At 44.2% G+C, this 25,162-nt stretch overlaps 1 protein-coding gene across 4 annotated transcripts in view; it reads right to left on the bottom strand.

The window, feature by feature from the left end:
* Nucleotides 1–22,500, bottom strand: part of RAB3B (RAB3B, member RAS oncogene family) — a 55,790-nt gene extending 33,290 nt beyond the window's left edge. Inside the window, exons 1-3 of one of the 4 annotated variants that reach the window (XM_068690620.1) lie at nucleotides 22,340–22,489; nucleotides 13,718–13,864; nucleotides 11,698–11,925 (exon numbers count right to left, since the gene is read on the bottom strand). In XM_068690620.1, coding sequence (XP_068546721.1) covers nucleotides 11,698–11,925 — 228 coding nt within the window. In that variant the 5' untranslated portion in view covers nucleotides 13,718–13,864; nucleotides 22,340–22,489. Of the gene's footprint in view, nucleotides 1–11,697; nucleotides 11,926–13,717; nucleotides 13,865–17,821; nucleotides 17,902–22,339 lie in introns of those variants that run through there. The other 3 variants (XM_068690617.1, XM_068690619.1, XM_068690621.1) reach the window with 3 other exon arrangements.
* Nucleotides 22,501–25,162: the final 2,662 nt, after the last annotated feature.

The following is a 25,162-nucleotide window of genomic DNA, read 5'->3' as shown; positions in this document are numbered from 1 at the left end:
CTTTCTTATTTCAATCTGAGATTGACGTCAGCAGCATTCACAACCTTTTGAGAACTCATTCTCCAGTTTCTACTTAATTTGATGTCTCAGAACATTTATGACTCACAAAACTTGGTGCTTAAAGCTTCGGGGCACAAAAATGGAAAAAAATCCAAAGGGAAAAAAGATTGCATTTAATATAGTAAAATAATAGTAAAGAGAGCCAGAGAAAATATAGTCAGGTGCTATTTTTAGCAAGGGCTGTGCTGTAAGATAAAGAAGTGCAATTTTCCCTTTCATTACTCAATAAAACAAAGAAAAACAATTTTCTTTTCCATTCATTACTCAGTGAATGAAGAGGTCAGTCATAAAAGCAATGTTAAACGCAGACGATTTCTGCAGCAACAGAAATTCTCTAATTCTCTAGCTGGGCGATACTTTGGTACCATCAAAGAAACAGAGAATCAAGGCTCTCAGCAGAGAGCGTGCATCTGGCCCCAGGAGAAAGCGCCTCGGCAGTCAGAAGTCACTGCTGGAAACAGCTCCAAATTGCAAGTATGAATTCAAAGTGCAATCTGTGCTGTGCAGAAGTGCAAAACTTGAGATTTCTAAGGAATAAGAGGTAGGAGATAATCACCGATTATGTGTCTCCAACACGTTTCATTCTTGCAGCCCCCTGCCCTTTCCTCTGCAGACAGACAGGCACTCTGCAACCTCAGGATGAAGGGAAGACCATGCTGATGGGGAGATGCGTTCTCCTCACAGGGAGAACATGTTCTCTCCCGTGGTGGTCCCTAGTTCCAAAGCTACATCTATGCAAGTTCACCTCTGGTGAAAACTGAACTACCCCTCCTTTTCTGAAAGGAGAATGCCAGTTATACAAATCCCTCAAGTCTTGACACAATAAAATTAACCTTCGTATTGTTATTAATCAAGAATTTAATAAATAAGATCTTAGAATTTACATGTCTTGGGAATCTCTTCATTTAAAAAATGGAGATCCAGTGAGTCATGACTCTGAAAAAGTCACTCAGCATCTCCCTTTGAGGGACTATTTTGAACAAATGCTTTATTGAGCAGACAGATTTTAGTGGAACACACATGACTCACCTGTGGTATGAAGGCAATTAAATCTATATCAAATTTCTTCTATCTATAAAATAAGTAGATAAATTAGAAGTGAAAATCCCCTGCTTCTCATATTTCCCAGTAACAGTCCCAGAGCAGTTAGCAAATATGATAGCCTGGATTTATTCTCAATTTCCTGCACGAAAAAATATTAAAAAAGAAATCAATGCTGCAATGCTTCTTGGACATGCAGACTACAGTTTAAAAAAAAAACACCAAGAAGGCCACGTTGCATGGATTCTGACATTATAACCAACAAATCAAATACTACCTCTTTTCCCTTAGGTCATAAAGAGATGTTCTTTTAAAGAAAAAAAGAAAACCAATCCACACACTGCTTCTTTTAATCAGCAAGCCGACTGCACCGACTCTCTCACCGTTACAGGATAACATAATATTGTACATTTGGAGGGCATGTTTTCAGCCAGGAGGAAGCGCTGCCATTCCAGGAACTTTGAAACTCTGAAGATCTCAGTAGGAGTAAAAGAGGTGCAAAGGTCTGGTACTTTCAATCAATCAGTGTGAATAAACATCTTGTATGAAGTCAGTGGAAAATAAAGTTCCCTGTTCTGGTGAAGCACCCGAACTTTGTAAATGGTATGAGAGGTGCCTACCTCGCCATCGCTCAGCAGCTTCAGGTTTTGACAGGACACTGGAGCACCTGCGCCTCCCCACGTCCCAGCCACACAGAGGGTTCCTACAGCCTCCGAGCGACTCCGAGCTGACAGCACAGTGGTGGGGGTGCTGTTGGGGCTAAGTTAGAGCCGGGTTCTGCCAGTCCCACTGCTTCGGGGGAAATTACCCATCACAATAGCAAACGTCTGGGACACCAAGACTATTTCTGCACTTAGGTGAAAAATTATTCAAATTAGTTTTGCCACCCACAACAGCATGGATGGGTTCTGTTGGATTTATTCCCTTTAGATTTCATGCAGTCTCTTGATAGTTTAATGACGTAGTTCCCATACACATTTAGATTAGACTTTTAGTAGAAGATTTGAAATAATTTTATCAGTCTCCGAGGCCTCAGAATGATGGCCACAGCTTTGAATGTGATAATGTTGAATAGGGAGAATGCTGTATATGTACTTCAGAACAGCAGCAAGTGCATCACAGGGGCAGACCTTTACGCAAATTCTTCCTTTTCCCCCTAAATAAATCGTTAGCCAGCACAAGGGAGGTGGGGGGAATAAAAGATTAATTTTACACTTCCAAATCCTGAAGCTTCAGGGAAGACTAAGCAGTCCTCACAAATTTACCTCATTTAATATCTTTGCAGTAGTGACTTTCCCTGCATGCTATTTTCAAGATGATGGGTATTCCTGTAAAAAAGAGACGCATTTTAGCTAAGGGTTAGGAGCCTTAAACAGGCGTAGATTTTTAGCTGTCACATAATTATAGCACAACAGTTGGGAAGTTCAGTATAGAAACACCGTTCATCTAGGGCACCGAGTTCCTATTATCAGCCAACCCAATCAAGTCCCTTCTGTGCTTTACACCACATTTCACAGTTAGTTAAGCAACCTAGGAAGCAGCTTTGGTCAGGAAGGGTGTACAAAAACAGGCTGAAGAGCTCTGCCAAATGCCTGGTTCCTCATCCCTGGAAGCACTCAGCCCAGACAACCACCACCTCATAGGAAGGCCGGGATCCACAGGGGTTTTGTGCTGCCACAGAAATGTTGAGGTGCAGTTTCATCCCTGCAGAGCCCACCCCTCCTGAATTTTCTGCTCTGGGCCACTCCTCACTCCTTGCAAGGCAGCACTTACAGGCGCTGCTTCTCTGGTGCTTTCCACTGCAATTAACAGGGGAAATTTAATTTATTACAAAGGTGTTGGCTTTCTGCTGGTGTTTTGTTTGTTTGTTTTTTCTCCATTTGCTACTTCTATTAATTAGAAATCCTAATACAAATTTAAAAATAACAGACAGTCCTGCTTTCGCTCCACTCCCATTTTGTGCCAGTTTTCACCCCATTCACTTGCCAGGCTCAGGGTGAGCCAGGACCGTGCAGTGGGGTCATGTACATGAGCCCTCTCTTCCCAGTGCCCGCGCTACCTCCAAAAGATGGACATGGCACAGCTGTGTCCGTGTGAAGCTGTGCATAAGCTAAATTAGGCTTGCTGCAAACCCCCTGCTGTACCAAACATAATCTTCCTGGGTTTCAGACAAAGCATCTCCCCTCTGTTTTACTGCACCGCTGCCCAGCTGAAGGCTCCAGGCTGGGCTACTGCAGCATTAAACCCTACGGATGACCCAAGCCTGTCCTGCAGATCCTCCAAGTTCCCATCAGTGTAAGAGATCAGCATCACATCTAAAAACCTTCCTTGGTTTTCTTCCTGTTTTTCTGTTAACTGTTAGCTCGGTGTCTTTGGGACTGTAGGCAGGAGAAAAGAAGGCTGTAAATCCAAACACTTGATGGCATTTCAGTTTCTGAACCTTAAATTGTACTTAAGTTCCTCTGTCTGATGGCTGCACACAGCCAGAACTCGCTCCCTGACAATCATAAACAAATTCCCACAGTTCTTGCAAGCAGCGATTTCTGAAATAACACATTCCCAGCGATGTGTGACACAAGCCTTCAGCCTTGGGCATCTTAAAAATAACATGGAAATCAGCCAGAGACATAGCAGGGCTGGAACCCGCACTTAGCATTCGTCCCGTTACCAACTGGAACGGGCCCTGCCACGCTGTGCTGCACTGGAGGGGCATTTTGCAGGGCAAAATTAAAGCAATCCTGCCAATTTCACAAGCCAGCAAGGATTGGGTGAGGGTAGAAAAAAGCATGAGGTCTATCACTCCACTCTGACATGGGAGAGACTTACAAGACAATCCTCTGCCAGTCCTGCCTGGCTCTAAGTTTCCAGCCCTGTTACTCCACGCAACCAGATGATGCACCAGCATGCTGTCTTATATCAAAATAGCTCTTCTCTAAAAAGAAAATGCATAAATCAACTTTTTCTTTTCCCCAGTTTTTCTACACTCTTATGCACAGCTCAATTCTTTCCAGTTCTGTTACAGCTGTACTCTGCCACGTCTCTCCTTCCAGTTAACGTAGAGGTGTTTCCACAGGTGCTATCTGATTTCACCTGGAAAAAGCCAGGGGGAGTAACACGGAGCCAAGTGAAACTACAGGAGAAGCGGCTCAGCCTCACAGAAACATGTACAGCACGAGGCTAAAATGCACAGCAAGGATGCCAGTTAGCGTTTGGTGGTGATTACAATAATCCAGTAATGCAGAAGAGTTTTAGCACTAAAAAATAAAAAAATCAAATCCCAAACACATTTGATGGGAGTTATTTCTCTTTCTTGCCTCTTAAAAGACCACCAAAACAAGCGGGTACAGGACTTTCCACAGCCTCACAGAGCTCCTTGCATCAGCCCACTGCAGTTCATCACTCGGAGCACTTCTTTTCAGAGCTGGGCAGGGCTCTGTGCACCGCGGGCACTCTGCGGAGCCCGATGCTGTTACCATGGCACTCGGGCACCCAGCAACTTCAGAAAAGCCTCAGCGTTATCACCACTCTATGGACCAACGGGCAGCGGGCAGCAGCTGGGTCTCTGAACAAGCTATGCAAAAGCAAAAGCAGCATTAGGGTGAACAAGCTGCCTGGTAAGCATCCTCTGCGCAGATCCTCTGCACGGTCTCTTTTATTTTAGCTCTCTGCCTACAGGAAAAGCAGAGGCAGCATCACATGTGCATGCCCACATCTGCACACACTGCTCTCCCTCTATGGCTTTGCCCTCCAGCACTGATACAGAGCAGCCAGCCAGCAGTCTGGCTGAGAGAACACCACCCTGATTCTTCTTTAAGTGATACTCAAAGCCCAGTCGCTGGAGCCTTACACCCCATGAAGTTATGGAGTTACCCCTACACCCAGCAGGCTGGTGAACCTCTGCACACACTGTGGTTACACTGCAGCACAACTGAACTGCAAAAAACAAGTAAGAGTTGTGCTGGGGACCTGTTTGCTAAAAGAAAAACAACAACGGATGATTTTATGTAGTGGAGAGGGAATAATGTCACCACTTCCCTTGCACCAGAAGTATCATCACTCATTTCCCTTTCCAACAAAGGAAAGGATGCTGCAGCGGTACTTGTACAACCCTCTCTCCCCATGACTGAAAGTAGCCCTTGTTTTAGGAACACAGGAGTACAGAAAAACAGTGGTCAACATCTGGAAGCTTACTTCATGCTGTTTAATGAGACGGAATGATCTCAAATAGCTAGACAACAGAAAATAAGTGAAAAAAAATAATTCCCACTATTAAACTTCAAGGTACTCCCAACTGTACTTCAGGGTACAACCTCTCGCATCCCAAAACCAGTTGCTGTTGCCCTGGTTTTTGTCTCTAACTTCAGCCCTTCAGCCTACCCGTAGGTGTTGCATGAACACGACGCTGTACTGCAGACAACACAATGCACAAAAGTTAGAAATGAGACTCAGCTCAATAATTACATTTTCTCACTTGACCAAAAACACATGCCACGGGTTAAGGATGTGCTCACTTGACACCAATACTATGAGCAGCCATAAATTTCACACGCTGTACTATCTTGTAACTGATCAGAGGATAACCAAGCGTATCTAAATATAGAATGTAGGCATAATGTAGAAGATAAAACTATGAAATAAAATCATAGCAACAGTGATTCTGACCAGACAGGGACAACAGGAAAACATTTGGAGGCACATGACTCTAAGTCCCTACAGAAAATGACAGCCAGAAAGCACCAAAGTATCTGTTCTGCTTTCTGCTGTAAAAAGCACGACACGCAAAAGGTCAGGACGCCAGCAACTACATCAGTGGAAGATTTTCCCTTGAAATTTCCCAAGAAAAGCTTTTTACCTGCTGGGCAACTAGTTAACATGGGCAATTTTTTTCTAGGAAAGGGCTAGCCCTTGGAACCATCAGTAGTTGGTAGGACACGGTGCCTCTGAATGCAGTGTTGTAACTCATTCCATTTTCCTGAACTGCACCAAACACAGGCAAACACTCTGTACTCATGGTAATTCTGCGAAGATGTAGCACAAAGATATTACACCTTGCAATGAGATCAAATCCAGTGCCGTAAACTGGAATAAATCCAGTGATATGGTGAAGGGTGAAGTTGAATTTGGCCTTCACGTTAACGCAGAGTTATAATGAGATAACAATGGGATTGAGGTGATTAACTATAAACAGAAATAAACCTTCTGTGCCAACTGTTTAACTGCAAACACAGGAACGCCCTGCTTAGGGCAAGCTTAGGCTGTTAAACAAATTCAAACCCCCCAATAAAATCAGCAGAAATACATTTGAGTGGAATAACCAACCATCCGGGTTATTCTTATTTGTAGGGTTTTCTCTCTCTCCCTTTTATCACTCTTTGGAGTCTAATCCCAAAGAACATTCAGAGTGGCACAAGCACCAAGTTGTTCCCAGAGCAGGAGCATTACCACTTGAGATATAAGCAAAATGTTGGCTTGAATTACAGACAGTTCTGTATCCCTCCTCTGGTCAGATGTTATGCACTGTGATTTAACGTCAGAAGTGGTGCTTCATGCCCACTCAGCCCTGATGATTTTCACTCCTGGGACCCATTAAGTCCTCAGGGCTGCAGAAGAGACGTGCTCCTTGCAAGGATCAACCTTGTCTGTTCACCATCACAACTTTGGCCATTTTAGTTCTTTGTCTAAAGAGCGAAGCAGAGAGAGGATCTCACACCAGCTGTGAACCTACCGAGCCGAATCAGACCCATTAGGTCTTCAGAGACATTCATCACTACTGCATCTGTACTCGGAGCTACAGAACTCCTAGCTCTTTTTTTAGAAACAGGTTTTGTGCAAGCATTCAAGTTTGAAGTCAGTGCTTACAAGGAACTTATGAAAAACAGGATGGGAATAGGATGCCAGGGGAATAGATGATTCTCTCATCTGAAATGCATAATTAGCTTCTGGTTAAGTGTGCAATTAACATTAAAAGTTTACAATCAAGTATGATGGCATTCTAAATTTACCTCTGTTAAATTTAAAAAAAAAAAAAAAAATGAATACAGTTAACAGTGTTACTTCTTTGAATCCCTTCCCCATGAGGCGCCCTGCTCAGTAACATCCTGTCTTCCAGGTGAAAACTGACACAAAAAGCTTTTAGAACACTGCATGTTTGCCTTGGAGATGGCTACACAGCTTGGGTTTTATTTTGGCTTACACTTTTTTGAGTTGTAATGCTAACTGCCACTCAGCATAATTAGCAGTTGTCATATTTCTGTTGGTAAAAATCCTTCCCACAAAAACAGAGCGATGATGCTTTGTACCCTCCTCCCAGCTGTGCCCAGAAGCTGTAGCACGCGTGTTTCCAACATCCACCAGAGCTCATCTCAGACCCCTACGGATTGCAGCAGTTAAGCAACAGAAACATTTTTGTTAATGGGAAAGAAAAAAGCTGTATTCACCCTAGTAGTTTAAATCTGTTAAGCAACATCTTATAAAGAAATTGTACTGCAGTCTAAATATGTTGTCTCCATCTGAATATCACATCCTTTTTGCCTTTTAATCTGAAGTTAAATTTAACCTCTCACTGACTTAAAAAGGGGATGGGAAGTAGTTTGAACTGCAATATCATTTGCCAAAGCCTGTACTTAGTGATGTTTGTTATTAACCACATAGCAGTGCAACAAAAATTAAGACATGTAGGGTGTAAAAGAATAAGGAAGAGTAAAGAAATTCCTCGTACAAACTGTGTATTGTAAGTGTTGTGGTGTGCAGTATTTTGGGTTCAACACTGCCACTGATTTTCCACCAGTAAATTTGCGATATGATCCAAAGAACCCATGGGATTAATCTATACTGGGCCAGCAAGAAGGACAGACTTTGTCCCTCAGCATTTAACCTCAGAGCATGCTGTAGCACAACGTTGCTCTAGAGTTCTGCTGTTATTACTTACCACCAATACACACTGAAATGCACAGAAGAAAAAAAAAATTGATCTTTCATTGTTCTCAGCTGAAACCAAAATCACTTTTATTCATTCACCCTGCTTCCACTTGGATCTGGCCAGAGTGGCCTTGCCTAGCTGCTAGGCAACCTGAGCACCGCATTTAGTAATAACCGAACTCATTTGCTAAGAATATAATAATACTACCTTTGAGATTTATTTATAATAAAAACCATACTTAACTGATAATATTATAGCTTTCCTTTCTGATCACTAGGTAGTAACTCTGAGAAAACAGAACTGTTGGTCAAGGAAGTACTTGCATGTATGCCCTGCATACAGAGAGAGGAAACGAAGCAGCTCCATATAAATATACCATGAGGGAGATGTTTTATATGGAAGTATTATTACAGATGACAGTGCTATAAAAAAAATTCTAATCCAAAAATTCTATTTATGCAGATACCAGAATATCTGCATAATATTAATATATTTACATTAAAATGTTTTAAATTAGAAGGGATAATTATCCAACCTCATCCAACTACAATGTGAACTTTCTCAGTAAAGGTCATTTATCCCATTTACGTAAAATCACCATTTCAAAACAAGACAGAAGACTTGGAATTAAAACACAACCAACTGATCTTTGAGTTCTTTTTTAAAGAAAATAAAAGGACAAAACATTATTTTGAATAATCCCTCTCAGGACCATTTTTTCACCATTTTGTTCTCTAGCAGCAGAGCTATCATTCTACCTTAAAACCACCACCAATATCTTTGATTGGTGCCATCCCTCCCACTGCCCAACCCAAGAGACAGAGAGCTTCCTTTCAAGTCTCTTCAACTGAGCAGATGATTTCCTGGACTGCTCAGTCACTAGCACAACTGAGAGAAACCTGATTAAAATATCAATTTGGGTGATTGAAGTATTAATGTCAACAGAGCCAAAGGCCTGCTGATTACATCAAAATTAAACAGAGCAGCACCCTTCTTTGATCTTGACAGCCGGCAGCTTGGCACTTGAAGCACTATGAGGTTCTCCTACCTTTAAGAAATCCCAGGAGCTCTACTTGGTTGGCACTATGCCAAAATATTCTGCTCTTCTGACCAACACAAAAAGGCAAAAGTAAGTCAATGTAGAAAGCCCCAACGATCACTGATCTTCCTCAATCACAGCATGACGGACATGGTTCCTTCCCCTCTCTTGAGATTTATGTGACATAAACCAAGGTTATATGTGCACAGCTCAAGCACCTCCAGCCTGCTCCAGCTGCATACACTTAACAGAGCTCTGCAAGCACCCACAGATAGAGAGAGGCAGCTCCACGGAGCAGGGAGCATCTGAGGTTTTCTAGAAGTGTTCCTCTCTGGACTTTATGCAGAAGTTTGAAGTGGCTAATTTAAACACCTGCAACATCTCCCTCCCTTAGTTCCACATTAAGCCTGGTTCAGTCAAGGCTTAAAATCAAGCTTAGCAGGTCATAAGTTTAAAAAAAGTCAACACAATTGGAAAGTTGCAAGTAAAAGCAGAGTGCTAAATTGCAGGGTTCCACGCTCACAGAAACTCAACAGCAGCTGTAAATCATTTTATAAAGGAATCAGAAAGCAGATCGATGAGAAATCTCCTCCTTCCTACACACAGAAACAGTTCTGGGTTACTGTTGGCCCTCACTGCTGCTTGTAACCTGAAGAATACACGGATATTATAGATATTAGTCACAGGACAGACAGGAAGTAAGCAAGCTCAGACACTGTGCTTTTTTTAAAGCAGTACACACAAAGTTGATGGTTAAGGTCCTTAAATCATGACTCACATCAGGGATCCATGCAAGGAGCACAGAAATAGAGAAGGAAAGAGCACAAGTCACTCTGGAAACTGTCAAGCATTTACATAAATCTTTCATTGAAAGGAAATTTTAAATCAACAATATTGTTGATTAACTCCAGTATTACAGCTCCTACAGTTAGCACACGCTGGAATCTGCCTGGCATCTCTTTTTGTAAGAAGTTGAAGGTTATTAAAGCCTTTTTTCCTGAAATCTTCAAACATTTATTTAAAATTCCTGCTTAATTCATTTTAATGCTGGTATCTTTGAAATATATATATATATATATATATATATATATATATATATATATATATAATCATTAACAGTTCTTACTTCTTGCTTTTACACTATTTATTAGAGAATTTCGTGTTCTGAGACCAAGAAAATCAAACGCAGGATTGGAAGTGTTCGTTAATTACTTAGTGGGCCTGACCTCCGAATATTCTCATTACACAACCCCTAAATGAAATCAAGCAGGTCCATGCCAGGTTATCTGCATTAGTTTCAATGTCAGAATTCAGCAACACGGGGAGGATATTTTATTATATGGTTGCTGCAACAAAAACACAGCAACACAGAAATAAAATGAATCATACCACTGCAGTAAACAATAATAGAATTCCTCATTTTAGATTCTTCCTCTGGATTCAAAAAATAGTCACAATAAAAAATGTGATTACTATGATACTAGGTTTAGATGCAATAACCTGAGATTAATTATAAATCAAGTGTATATAAATCAATTAGAACACTAAGGTCTTAGCTGGGACAGGGTTTTGATAGAAATGTGACACAGTTTCAACTAATCTTTAATTCTGAACTTTAAGCTTAACTTGTGGGAGAAACCTCTAAACAGACAGCTGTTTCATGTTAGTGAGCTACCTCCTGGAGATAGTTATGAGAATAACAATTAAGAGAATGACAGTGTGATCTCTTATTTGAGATCTTTTCTTTTTATGCAAAACAGAAGGGAAGAATCTTCTTAACTGGTATTGCAGCTGGAGCCCTTTGGTACTTTAAAACACAGCAATCCAAGCTTATGCTTTTTAAACACATCTCGTAATTCGTTAGGACATAGAGGGTTAAACACCATTAGGATAAACACTATGGTACAAATTCAATTTAAGTCATTTGCCAGTATGTAGCATAAAAGAATACCCTTGCCTTCCATAAAAAGGAGCATCACAAGCTATTGACACAATTGCTTGGCCTTGGCCCTCCACTCTGCAGCTCAGGAACTTTTATTTTTTTAAACTGGGCAAGAAGGCTGTCATTCAGAGTTGGACAAGGACCCATGATGGGGTGCTTGAGCAGAGGAACCCTCCAGCTTACCTGCACAAATTTTCTTCCCGTTTAATTTACCAAGAAGTCACTTCTGTCAAAACAGTTTAAGCACACCTCTGCAGACACATGAGTCACAGGAAGGGACAAGTATCTTATTTGGAGGACGTCAGCTGACAGCAGAAGCTACATCTAGAGATCACTCATTCAGTGCTCACTGAATTTTCTCACCTACTAGTGCTCACTCAAAAGGTACTATCAAAAGGCTCCAGATCTGCTTCGGGTTTTGTTTCAGTTTAATAATACACTAACTCCTGTGATTGAAGAGCAGACCAAATCAAGAGTCCCATCAGTCAAGTGAGACAGCAATATAGAGAGAACTTACTGCAGGGATGAAAAAGGCACAGCCACACAAAACATATAAACAAAAATTGGTATTCATACTAAAAAAAACAAACAAACAAAAAAAAAAAAACAACAAATCCATCTCCAAGCAAGCTGTTTCTTACCATTGTATCTCTGCTGGGTTTAATATAAATCATTTCTGAAAATGCTGGCACTTACCCAAATCTGCAGCTTCACTCGTTTGTCATTCCTATAAACTGTTTTCACTTTGAAGTCAATTCCTACTGTGCTAACGAAGGCTGGTGTAAAAGTGTCATCGGCGTATCTGAAGAGGAAGGATGTTTTCCCCACGCTGCTGTTGCCAATGATCAGGAGTTTGAACATGTAATCAAAATTTTGATCTGAAGTATCTTTCTGCCTGTATCTGGCATCTGTTACTGAAGCCATCTAAGAAAAAAATGACAGACATTGAAAAAGAACAGATTTAGGAGCAGTTCAAGCACTTGTCTTCCTTAACTGCGTACCGTATGTTTAACTTATCTCTCTTCTTTCTAATAACATACACACTACATCTACTGAAGAAAGAGCAACACACCTTTAAGTCTTCTTGTAAAGCCCAACTTTAAATTTCTGTTATCCACTTACACTGCTAAGATTTCCAACCCCAAGAAATCCACCTGTTGCACTGCTTTGTATTTAGAAGAATAACAGATGGCTATTGCAGCTTGCTCAGATATTACTGGGGAACCAGCATTCTCTACCCCAGTGGCAGGGTGCCATTTCTGTTGCTCCGATAACCTGTAGTGCTGCAACCCAAAACTAAAATCTTTGACAATGCATCCAGCTATGCAATTCATTAAGCAGCCACTGAGGCAGGTAAATCTAAATAATTCTTATTATGACTACTAGGGACAATCTGCATTTCTAGCTCACGCACCACCACCATTTTATCCTTTAAAAGTTCTGTCCTCAGTGCTTACAGATAAAAAAAAAAAAAAAAAAAAAAAAAAAAAACACACACTTTGTTATGAGAGAAGAAACATCAGTTGACAAAAGGAGTTTCAGCTGACAACTTCGAGACCATCTGACACTTATCTACTCTAAAGACTGCAATTAAAGTAAACAGCACATGCATAAAATGTGAGGCTCAGCATGGCTGCAGGCAGCATCCCTAATGGCTGGCTGATCCCTTTTCATTTCTGGGGGATAGTGAATGCAGATAGTGAGTGAGTGCAGAGGAAAGGTGCAGACTCAGAGATTCCTCCTCTTGTGATCCTGAACTGGATTTAAAAAGCACACACATGCAACAAAAGCAGCCAATCAACCAAAAAAAACAATCCTGTGGAATCAAACTTCACCACAGCTAGGACTCACCAAGCAACCCCAGGCTGCTGCAATGGTCAGAGCTCTGACACACAGCCTGAGAAGCCAAGCCCCTACCTTTTCATTTGCCACAATTTTCATCTCTAAGGCTGTTTCTGAATTCCTCCCGTATCAAACAGATGAAGGTCCTTATAGCCAGCCAGGGGGCTGTGCAAACTGAGGCGATGACAATGCAGGTCTGATAAGCAGCTTGTCTACCAAGCCAGGACGTGCATTAGTTGTGTGCAGTGCCAGAAAGCGAAGTTTGAGCGGAGATTGAAGTCTTTTATTCACAAACATCCACACAAATAAGTCAATTTTCCCCCCAATTCATAGTCACAGGAATCTTTAGAAACAAAACTCCTACCAACTTCTATTCTCACCATGTGCCCAAACAGTTTCCTTCTTATCAAGGCTCACTCACACACAGGACTTAACCCGCCTGCTGAAAAGAAGTTCAAAATTCACTGTATTTAAACAGCTATAAACCAAAATGCTGCCCAAAGCTAAACTGGCATTCCAATTTAAATTCAGCTCCCAACAGAGGGGAAACAAATTGTTGTGCGTGTTTTATTTAAGTTCAAACGGAGCTGTTCTTGGTTTATCTCTGATTAAACACGTGCAACTTTCTCACCCAGGAAGGAGCCAGCACAGCAGACCTTTCACAGATTGCATTAATGAGGACAGCTCTGAAGAGCTTCAGCAGTAGCTCAATATTCAACAGCTGCACTGAATGCAGTCAAATCTTCCCACAAGCAATTCTCTGTAGGATACAATACCACTCTGATACACAGTCCTTAACTTCAGCTGCTATTCAGCAAGGCTACAGTCCTTTGCAAGCACTCCAAAAAAGCCCAAGTACAAATTTGCCTCTCACCAGTACATCAGAAAAGTGCTCTTCTATTCCTCTCTTGCAGTTCTGAACAGGAATTTTTACAAGGAAGAGCTCGACATCCAACTAACTTCCACATGCACGCTCAGGCCCTTGTGTTCACTGCCTCGGTTCAAATCTTAGCAATCTCAGCTGCAAAAATTAGGAAATTAGGAATTAGGTGATTAGTTGGCTTGTACCATCACCGAGCTGGAAGGCAGGGAGAAGTTGTGAGTAATTTATGTGCCTTGTACACATATGCAAGTCCACAAATGCCATTGAAAAAACATGCGTACTTGGTAACAGGGGGAAAAAAACAACTCTACTTCTCCATTCCACTAGCAGAGACTTGGAAAAGTGAGATGCCCTCATCACTCAAAGCCTGGTCATTTCGAGATTTAGTGGCAGACATTTAAGGAAGGTGTTTTCCACTAATCATATACGAATCGATACCTCCTTGCTCTCACTACCTTTGTGGAATCCAGTCGCAAACTCCAAGCTGATCTTTCAAACGAAACGCTGCTGCTTCCATTAACCCCCTAGATTGCTATAATCAAAAGCGTACCTAGCTACAAATGCCACTCTCCAGCCCCAGTTAAAAAAGCAATTACCGAATGTGACCAGCTGGAGCAGCTTTGTTAGGAGCACAATGCAGAAAATAAGATCAAACGCTGCTTGCACAGAGCCCGGCGCTGTTGTCATAGAAGCACAACGCTCGTGCTGAGGATGCTGCGGGTCGCTTCGCTGAAGCATTAAGGCAGCGGCGGCTGGCGCACCAACATCTCAAAGAAAATTCCATCTCCTCGCTTGAGTTTGACATTTCCTTTTCCCCTCCTCTGGTCACTAAAGTGAAACTGGAAGGGCTGCAGTACTAATTACTAGTTGCAGATCATTACTGAAGTTGCACTCGGCAAGCATTTGGGCTGAAAGCCTTCACAGGGCTGCCCTGAGCTCGTGGGATTCCTCAGGCCAAGTCTCTGAGACCCTTCCCTCACCCACTCGGTGTCCCACCCCTGCCCCAAGCTCTCCCTTGTTACGCCAGCACTAAGGGCTGTGCACAGAGCTGGTTCGGCGAACAGGCAGATCCCAGATAAAAATAATTCCTCCTACAACTTCTCCTGTTTCGCAGGGCTGTTCTTGAAGTGGGTTCAGCTCCTGCTCCAATACAAGCGAGGGAGCCAAGCGGGGGGACGGAGCGGTGGGAAGTGATAGCAGTTGCTATGCTACTGAGAGGAAGGTCCCCAAATCGCCTCTCCTGCAGGCCCTCGGCAGAGCTTCAGCCTCGGCAGCAGGGGGAAAGCCACAGTTCGCGAGCGTCGGTCACCTCCTGTCAAGCTTGGCAGAGAATCGCCGCACAGCACCACACACCTTGTCCTCCACAAAGATGTCCTGGTGCGGCTGCTGAGGACATAAATCGTGTTTTCCCCGTGGTGAAAGGCTGTTCAGTTAGCAGCACAGACCCCGTACACAACTACCTCCACTCTTTGCTTAGGACACGCCAAGCAAACCAGGGTTTCTTACAAGAGACCAAGTCACTCACAGCTGGAGCACGGAGCGCAAGCGGGGCTTGTGCTGGCTCCAATTTAACTGCCGTGGAGTAATCCTCAACAAAACACTGCTAACAGAAGACTTGGCTACGTTACAGAAAGCTCCTTACGCACAAGAAGAGAAACCTGCCCATGAGGTTGTTGCTGAGAATTCTCTGGTGAGAGCCTGCACCCTGTTCTTAATAGGTAACAGCATACAAATATCCACAACCTGTGCTCCCAGGGGCTTCAGCGATGGGAACAAGGCCTTAAACACATCCGTTTCATGGAAGTTGTGTGAGAATAGGCAGTTATGTAGCTGTAAGTACCTCATTATTCTCCTGTTGAGGAAAAAGCCTGCAGCGTGAGCTCGTCTTTTGTTAGCCAGAGAATTCACGCAGGAAGAGGATGCAACAAATGCTCTGAAGCAATAAAATCTTAATCAGAGCTTATTAGGCACCAAAGAATACCTTCCACAGTTAAGGTGTCTCTCCTGCCTTTATTCCCTACTTTGCTCTAATGAAATTTAAAAAAGGAGCCTCTCACCCAAGACACCTCCCTGGGAAACCAGCCTCCACCAGTTCCCATAATCACTGACATACGCCGTATAGGTGGCCTCACACAGCTGTGCTCCTTGATTTGTGACTGATGTTGTGGTGAACAACCTATTCTGTAGTGCAACATGAACCATCAAAATGTTACTGCTCTTACAAGCCAGTAGAAGTGGTCACTACTGCCCCACTTCTGCAATATTTACAGCCTATAGATATCTGCAGTGAAAAGCGGTACACAGACTGGGTAAAGTTGATGGTGCTGCCTAGAAATCACCTGGTATATCTTGCCATAAATTTATTTCCAGGAAAAAAAGAAAAAAAAAAAAAAAGGAAAAAAATGGACTTCAAGTGTTTCCAGTCCTTATTATTTTGGCTATGAACTAATGGAGGGCTGGCACTTCTCTATCTTACAGACAAAACCCACTAAATCTGATCACTATTTTGGAAGAATAGACATCTCTGTATTAGCAACTGCACGTGCCTGTTCACAGCCATGTCTGTTTCCATGTCCCACCATCTCTCACAAGGTTGCAAGGCAGAAGTCTGAACTGCCTTTGGCAAAGGGTCTCCTCACCTGCTGCCAGGCACCTCAGTTACCAGCAAAACACAGTCACATCAGTGGAACTTACACTTAAAACTACACGGAAAGAAGTATCTGCATTTTCAATGTTATCACTCTGTATGCTGTATATTACACACACTGTGCATTTCTAACGGTGACAGCATCCCTTAATATTTGTAACTACTTTCTTTTTAAAGCCAAAACTGAAATTTACCACAAATGCTTTGTATTATGTACCAGTGGCAATTTAAATGTGAATGTTTAACTGTTTCATCATCATTTGCTAGCACACATACATTTCTTTCCTTACCCATATAATAGGGATGACAGGGCCGAAACTGCCACTCTGTCTTAAGAGTCAAAGACCTTACAACAGCATGCTACTGGTTCCAGCCCAGCTTCTTCTGCTCAGCAACTGAGCCTCCACTGCTTCTCCTGACATAGTATTTTACTCCCTAATGGAGCTGCAACTGGCAGGAACCATTCCCTATTTTAGAGTCATAACCTCCTCTCTCTTACATCCATCTTATTGTTCCTGAGCTCCAGCACTCAAGATCAGGCAACAGAGAAGAGACAAAGAAGGCGACCGTTGTTTGGAAGGGGTAAGTGGTGGCAGCATGGAACAAGAGAAGGGGCAAGTCACAAACACAGCTCCACCTGTACGACTCCTCGCCATCCACAGCCACTGACAAACGTGGAAGGAAAAAAATATTACTAGATACACTCTCTTAAAAGCAGAAATAATGAGGAAATTAGGATTTCTACCTAATAAAGGTAGAAAAAAAGAACACGGAGCTAAAGTCAACATGCAGAGCTAAAGTCAGACAGATCCCCAGTCTGCCAAGGCTCTCAGAGAGGCACAGACAGGAGCACTGGGGACAGCTCTGAGAACGTTGCAACTGGTTGTAGAAACCATTCAGTCAGTTACACAGTAGGAAAAAAAAAAAGAGAAAGCAAAAGATTCCTTTATCCCTAGTATGTAGAGTTCTGTAGTAATTCACAAGAGACATTATTGACATGCAGCAAACTTCTTTTCAAAAGAGCTAATACCTTGTGTTTTTTCCCCAGAAGTATTACAGCATGTCTATATTAACAATTTCTAGTTGACAAACTACACATCGAAGTCAATTCTCCACTGAGAAATAATTTAAAAACACTCCTTTATGTGCTCTGTCATCTGAAAAGAAAACCAAAACTTTTTTTGATTTTCAGGAATTAAACTAAGTCCTGAATCAGATCTCTATCTACTAACGACTTTTTGTTGTTGGTTTGTGTGTTTTGTTTTGTTTTGTTTTTTAAAGCCAATGTACACTGTCCTGAGACTAAAGCTCATAAAGGAAATAAGGCCATGACCTTAGCGAGTCTTATACAAATACTTGTACTACAAGAGAGATTTACCAGAAGCAGAAAACATATAATGAGCAATTAACATAACTGCTAATAAGTATGGCAAGCAAGTGATAGTTACCAATTTAGATCTATAATCCATGAGACAGATGGAGGCTTTGCTGTGAGTTATATGAATCAAGAGTGGTCACACTGCTGAACCTGTGATGTAGAAGCAGAAGGATTACAATATTTAAGACAAAGATGGGTAACAAGAATATTACAGAAGATACTAATGGGTGGATAGGTTAGACTGGGAACACACTGCTGGGGAAAGGTCTGAAAGTCCTTCATGGAAGGTAACGGGGAAAGCCCTGTAGTGTACAAAGAAAAAAGAGACAGTACTCGAGTTAGTAAGATAACAGTAGACACTTGAAGCCATCAGTTTAGAATTTATTACAGAGAGAGTATCTAGATTAATCTAAATTTTACTTTCCAGAGATGTTCTAGAAGGGGATGCAAAACCTCAGATAGGAATTGTTACACCCTCATCACAGAACGGCAGCAAAGGGAACAGAACCATGGAGGAGCTGAAATACATTTCCATGTATTTCTGTTCCACACAAAGCCTGGGTCAAAGTCTACTGCACAGCAAATGCCAATTACAACAGCACGTGTAAACGTCTGCAACCCCACTTACAGCACATCCATATAACAATAACTGCCTTAAAACAATAGTTGTGCCAGATATAGAAGGAAAAAAAAAAAAAAAAAAGATAACAGAATTCAGTCCTCATTTTCATGTTTAATATAATCTAAATGCCAACTTCAGCTCTGGTGCATTTCCTCTCCATCAGACAAGTGTGAACCCCCACTTGTTACCATGACTTATTTTATGCTGCCTTGTGGAGGCTGCCGAAGCACCCAGACAAACCCAGACCTCATCTAAATAAGCTGCAGCCACCAATTCTAGGTAAGAATTTGGATCAGACAAGGACAAACCCTTTCTCACGATCCACACAATTGACAATCACCTCGCTTGGCACACAAAACGGCACCTTGCTCTTGCCCAGACTACTCCACATTTTTCTTGATTACGGTTCCCTGTGTTCTCCCAGCCCTGGCCTCCGCAGCAGGTATTTCTGTGACCACCTCTGACTCTCACTTCAGCACTGTCCACAGTTCTAGGGAACTTGGTTTTGAAGCTTCATCCAAATAACTTTACTGCTAGATCCAGAACAACAATAAGTCAACAGCGGAAACAGAAAGAAAAGCCACTGTTCTGCTGCTTTAGAAATGTCAGCCCCTCATCTTGACAGTAAAAGCTAAAATTGATTTATTAATGAAGTCTTCACAATTAGATTTTTGTAGTGGACTTAGGCTGGAAACCACATGCTGTGAATGAGTTCAATATATGCATGACAACTGAAGAAGAGAAAGCTCTAAACGACATGGCCAGTTTATTATTGCTCATTCAGATTTGGGAACCAAGCTTTAAAAAGTGCTGCGAATGTTTTGAGTGTGGAACAAAAGCACAGAATCGGTGGCTATCCTCCCTTCCCCATCAACTCTCTTAACTTCACAACCACAATTTGTCAGGCAGCAGGCTGGGACTGTTGTCAGAAAGACTTCCTCGAGTCAAACATCTCTCTGGGTGTCTGGAGCCATGCCTCGCCTGTTTCCTGCATAACATTCAACATCCTTAATGTCCATTTCAGAGCCATGGCAAAACTCTCAGGAAGAATAAATTTATTACTCTATTTTTACAGTGGGAAAAAAAAAAAAAAGGAAAGTAGTAAGAGTTTCCACATTGTTCACATCGTTTACTCTCTGCTACGAGTGTTTTCTTTGTGGCTCTTTTAACATCACACAGGTTCCTGCCTGCTGGCAAACACGCTGCTCGGAAGGCACAGAGAACACCATTTAACAGCACAGGGATCTCCCCTTCTGCAGGGGAACTGCTAGCTGAGCCTGGCTCAGCTCTGCCCCAAAGGATGCAAGAGACTTACATCCTCCTTGTGCCCTAGCGAGCAGCTGCAGGGAAGATTTCCCCAATTCCCTTTATATTCCAGCAAGCCTGGAAACCAGAGGAGCCAGGCATTTCCTGGAGCTGCACTGGGACACAGTGAAGTTGCCACGATGCCCTCCCACTCTGCCGGCAAACAACGCCAGTTCAGCCACACGAGGGAATTCACACTGCTTGGAGCCACCGGCCGGCTGTACGCTGACTCAGACACCTGTCCCACAAGCACGCAAGAGACATTTGCAGATTTTCCTACAACACCAGGTCCAAAACCTTCCACCTGCATGTAAAAATCAGAACCGAATCAGGTGACAGGAGGCTGGCCTTGTCCTGTAGTAAAATTTGTGTCGTGGAGACAGGGCCAGCTCAGAACGCCGCCGCGGTGCCGGTGAACTTTGTTTGGCTGCCTTCTGGCCCCAGCCTTGAAGCTGAAAATCTGTGAGGGACACGTTACTTCTTTTCTCCGTGCTACGCTGTCTGTGCTGTAAGGTAAGCCAGCTGCTAACGCAGATTACAAGTGCCCTGACAATTCCCAGGTTTAACTAGCTAACACTCCTGAACGTACGTCTTACTGCTTATGTCAAAGACCAAATACGACTGCGCTGCAGGGAGCTCAGCAGGCATTAGAGGAGCTCACTAAGTACCGCAGAACTTTAACCAGCGTGTACACGAAGTACAGCTGAAAGGCTAGCTCGGGACAGGCTCAGTTTTAGCCATTGAGACGTGCCTCCTGCAAACACCCCCAGACAGCACCCCTGGCCTCCCCGGGAAGGCTCAGGGGACACGCATCCCCTCACACGAGGACCTGCTGCCAAGCAGCTCTCTCATCCCCCCTTTTTGATCTGAGGCTGCATCAGACCATGGCAAAATAGAAGTAGGAAAAACACCACAAAACACACAGCTCAACTCACACGGCTACTACAGGACAGTGATGGTTAGCGTGTTGATGAATGCACTGCTTTGCTACGCTACCTAAGGCTCAGAAAGAAATACTGCTATTAAAACCTCAAAACATTAAGTCTTCTCAACTTGTTACTTGATAACATGTCAGATCTGCAAAAAGGGCGGCACAGTTTTGTCAAAATTGCAAAGGAAGTCTGATTTAGAGATTGGTTTATGGAACTCTTCTGACTTGTAATACAAATTGCCCTGATAAAACAGAGTCTTGAAGGCAGCGATCACACCACGGTCTCAGTAAGTGCATATACAACTGTCTCCAGGACAGCGAGCACAAATAACAGGAAAGAAAAGCTTTTCAGCTACACGCTCACATACAGCAGTATACAGATCAAATTTACAGCCTGACAGAACTCCCATGATCTGCATCGAGATACAAACACAGGAGTCAAGACTATGTTCCACTGGTATCTTTAACTTGAGATGGAGGGGAAGGAGGGAAAAAAAAAAAAAAAGAGGTCTATTTTAACCCAGGGCTAGCCCAGGCTAGTATGAAGCCCCACAAAGAGTTATCAGCAGAAGCGTGGGTGCAGCACTGGGTAAGGAGTGACAAGGAACAAGGCTGGAGACATTTGAACCAGGTTTGCCACCAAGAAAGTGTGCACAGAAACATGAATTAAAGCTCTGCGGTCACACTCTTGGGCCAAGGGAAAATTCACATTCAAATTAACCTTTTTTTCTCTTTTGGGTCAGGTTAGTCTTAATGGAGGTCAGCTCAACCTGGTTCACTGCACAAACGTGCCGTGAAGAAGGGAAGGACAGCACGAGGAAAGAACCTCAGGAGGCAGAGATGGGAACGACAGTGGTGGTGTTGGTGATGCCACCGGGATCCCACAGCACAACACCACCACAGGCATCGCACCCCTGCTTTGCTGCTGGCACACTGAGAAAAAAAACACGTGGCCTCGGGACAGGCGGCAGCAAGACCGCGTATTTGGCACCGTGTGAAGCGGAGGAAACAGAGAGTTGGTGCTTTTAGCGAGTGAAACTGGGATGATCGATCTGCTTGGGTTCGTGTGGCGGGCTCGCTGCCTGCTGCTGCTGGGCGCCGTGGACACACCAAGCATCCTCCTCCTGTGCAGTGGGTGAGGGACACACGGGTGCTCTGCGGGCCACCAAGGCACAGCCAGCACCTTGCCCTTCCCACAGCAGCACCAGCAGGACCAAACCCCGTCCGTCTCACTGCCGGGCAGTTTTGAAGCGCTGCCGTTCGCCCAGCAGAAAACATCCGTGCAGAATGACAGGAATTGGCAGGGCTTACGCACCAGCTGGAAAACAACCGGGGAGGCCACAACCTCCAGCCCCCACCCCCCCCCCGCCTAGGTTATTTAAAAGATAACGCAATAATCACCTTTAATAAATATTTATTTTAGAGCTGGGGCTGCATTTGGGTTCTCCTCACGGTTTCTCTAAGGGGGGGGGGGCTGCCCTTAACACCCCGCGGGCACCGAGCCCTCAGCCCGTCCGAACCGGGCACTGAGGGGCTGAGGGGGGCGAGGACGAGGGAGGAACCCGAGGCAAGGCGACGCCAGGCGCCTTCCCGCCCTCCCGCCCCGCACGCGAAGCCTGAGGGGACGGCGCCTGAGGGAACGGCGCCCCGCAGCCCGCCCGCCCTCCCCGACGGCTCGGACGCGCCCGTTACGGGCGGAGGGAGCCCGGCCGCCGAGCCGCGTCTCTTACCTGGGGCGGTGGCGGCAGAGGAGGAGGAGGAGGAGGAAGGGCAGAGCCGAGCCGAGCCGTGCGCCGGTCCCGCGGTCGTTGCAAGCGTGGCGGGAGCCGCCCCCCCGCCGGCACCTGGGGCGGCCCCGAAGGCGGAGCTGTGTCGGGGGGGGGCACCGGCAACGCCCGGGAGGGAGCGGACCCGCGCCGGGAGGGAGTCCCGGCACCGGACTGAGGGAGAAGCGTGGGGACAGAGGGAGGAGTGAGCCCCCGAGGGTCCCGTCAGGGCTCAGGGCGCTGCTCAGCTCCTGGAGGGGTGCGAATCTCCTCAGGATACCCCCGAATCCCCTCACGAGCCCTCGAATCTCTTCAGGAGCCTCCGAATCTCCTCAGGATACCCCCGAATCTCCTCAGGAGCCCCCGAATCCCCTCAGGAGCCCCCGAATCCCCTCAGAAGCTCCCACAGCTCGGGATGTGGAGAGCTTTGTGCCGGTGGGACCGTAACTTGCGGTTCCTGGTCTTGCAAGGGCTTCAAGAGGATGTTTCTCTTCAGTAGGAGTATTGACTCTGAAGCCTAGTGATGGCATGAACTACTGCACTGTTATTGAGGAGGGAAAAAAAAAATAAAAATGAGGTGGTAGCTGTGATCTCCCTGAATTGCTTGTCTGAAAGAGGTCTGACAAAGTGCTTAAAGAAGACTCTCCTGTCTTTAAAATCCTACAGACAGACCCCAAGTTCAACCTCAGAGACTTGATTTCTGTTGTGACCTTTCTCTGGCTGGGAAACCAAACCAGCTCTCAGGGATGATCCCTGAGAGAAAGCAAACAAAAATTAATCATGAGTGTTTTAAACACCCCTCTGGCATGACTAATGAGACACTTCCTAAACAGCCAGCCAAGACGGCAACATGTGGCTTTAAGCAGGCACCTGAGCACGAAGAGCAGGTTCTTGGTTCACGAGAGCAGCTCTTGTCAGGGGAGGTCAGCACAGGAACCACCTAAAGATTCAAGAACTGCAAAATTGCAGCCTCCAGGGACCACCTCTGATCTCAGGGCTCTAAACCGGAGCAGAGATGCTGCTGTGCCCTCAGCACATCGCTCTGAGTGCTGTTCTCTTCCTGCCCCATCTCATCGTGGTGGGGTGTTTGGTTTGGTGTACGGCACTTTGGCTTGGATACTGCCCACACTTTGCTTGCAAAAAGCTTCTTGCATGTAGAGTGATCTGAACTGACCATCTTTGGACTGCCTTGTAGGTCAGCCAGCCCTTGGATAAACTTTAGCTTTATAACAGCTCAGTCACTTGAAAGGAGTCTGTAAATTACTCTTACCGCTACGATTTCCCCAGGGTAGCTGACCAGTTAACAGTTTGGTGAGAAGGTAGAAAGCCAGAGAGCACTGCAGTGCTACATAACTAGAAAACATCCAAGGCTTGCATTTTAAGAGTAACACAGGAGTGCTGCAGGGAAGCCTCAGGAAAACCTCTTCCCACTGCAGATCAGAGATGCCACGTGGCTTCTTGATTTTACTCAAGTCAGAGCTATTTGGCAGGTGGCTCGGGGCACAATTCTACCCAGCATCTAAATGATTTCCTACCCTCCCCTAGAATGGCAATGTTTAATTTGCCATCAACACCACAACAAGAAATATTGTTATATAAGCCAGGACACAGTCATGAAGAATCTAATCAGCCCTGATTCAAGCCTTAAGTGAGACATCAGCTTTGTGTACGCAACTTGACATAATCAATACTATAACAAAACCCAAGACTCATTAGAATAGTTATTTCAAAGACATCCTGTCAGGCTTGACACCTGCAGAAGTCTTTTTAGCTCTCTGCAATCCTCTCATTGCTCTGGGAAATGTTTTCCACCTTTTCCAAAAGCCAAGTTCCACACTACCCAGCATGATGTCTGCAGCGATGGCGCTAATGTTTTTTCCCTCCATCTGCTGACTGATGCTCAATCTAGAAAGCATTGCAAGCCAACAGCCCTGTAAGGTACCACCATGGAAGGTAAGAGGTCATGGGCAGATATCTCCACCTTTGAGGGGTGGGACACATAAAGATTTAGGCTTACCTGGGCATCTGCTTAGTAATCACCTAATTTAACAACCAGGAACAGCAGCCACAGCAAGCGCAGGGGCACTGTGCAGCCTACTTCCAAAGGCACTTCCAGACTTCACGCTCTCTCTGAAATGCCAGTGTTTATGTCCAGCTGCACTGGAGGATTAAATATGCCCTTTCTCAGTCAGGGTTCACTGAAAGGAGGGATGCACCCTGGTAATTAGAGGACAGAGGAATTTGTAGTGATTGTTTTACAAGGCTGTTTTGGGGTCTATCGTTCAGTTTTGCCCTGTTTCTATAACTTATGGAGAGAAAATTGTTTGCTCTTCTAGTGCACTTTCCTTCTAGGATTTGATTATGTGGTCATCACTTGCTTACATGGCTTCCAGTAAGGGAGTTATGTATTATTTTAGATTTACTGGTGGCCAAATGAAGACAGGGAATGGGAGAGAACTCCCACAAGCACACGGAGTTGGAAGGGTAGAGCAGATGTTACACTTTATCTTGTTTTCTGACATGTGGATCTCCCTGACTCTCTCACAGCAGTTGAGCAAACATATTTATCAAGCATGATATGCATACTCTACTACTCTGCCAGTGTTTCTAATTCAAGTTACTGCATCCACACAAAATGCAATTGACCTAGAGAAACAATTTTAATCTCTTCAGTTCCTTCGTTTCTCAAAACAGTATTTTATTTATGACTACAGCAAGAGCAGCACCAAAGCACCTAAATCAAGGATGATGGCCTGCTATGTGTGATGCTGTAAGCAGTAATAATGC

Source organism: Anas acuta, chromosome 8 (assembly GCF_963932015.1).
Source record: "Anas acuta chromosome 8, bAnaAcu1.1, whole genome shotgun sequence".
Taxonomy (NCBI): domain Eukaryota; kingdom Metazoa; phylum Chordata; class Aves; order Anseriformes; family Anatidae; genus Anas; species Anas acuta.
This window is presented reverse-complemented; position numbering and strand designations above follow the sequence as displayed.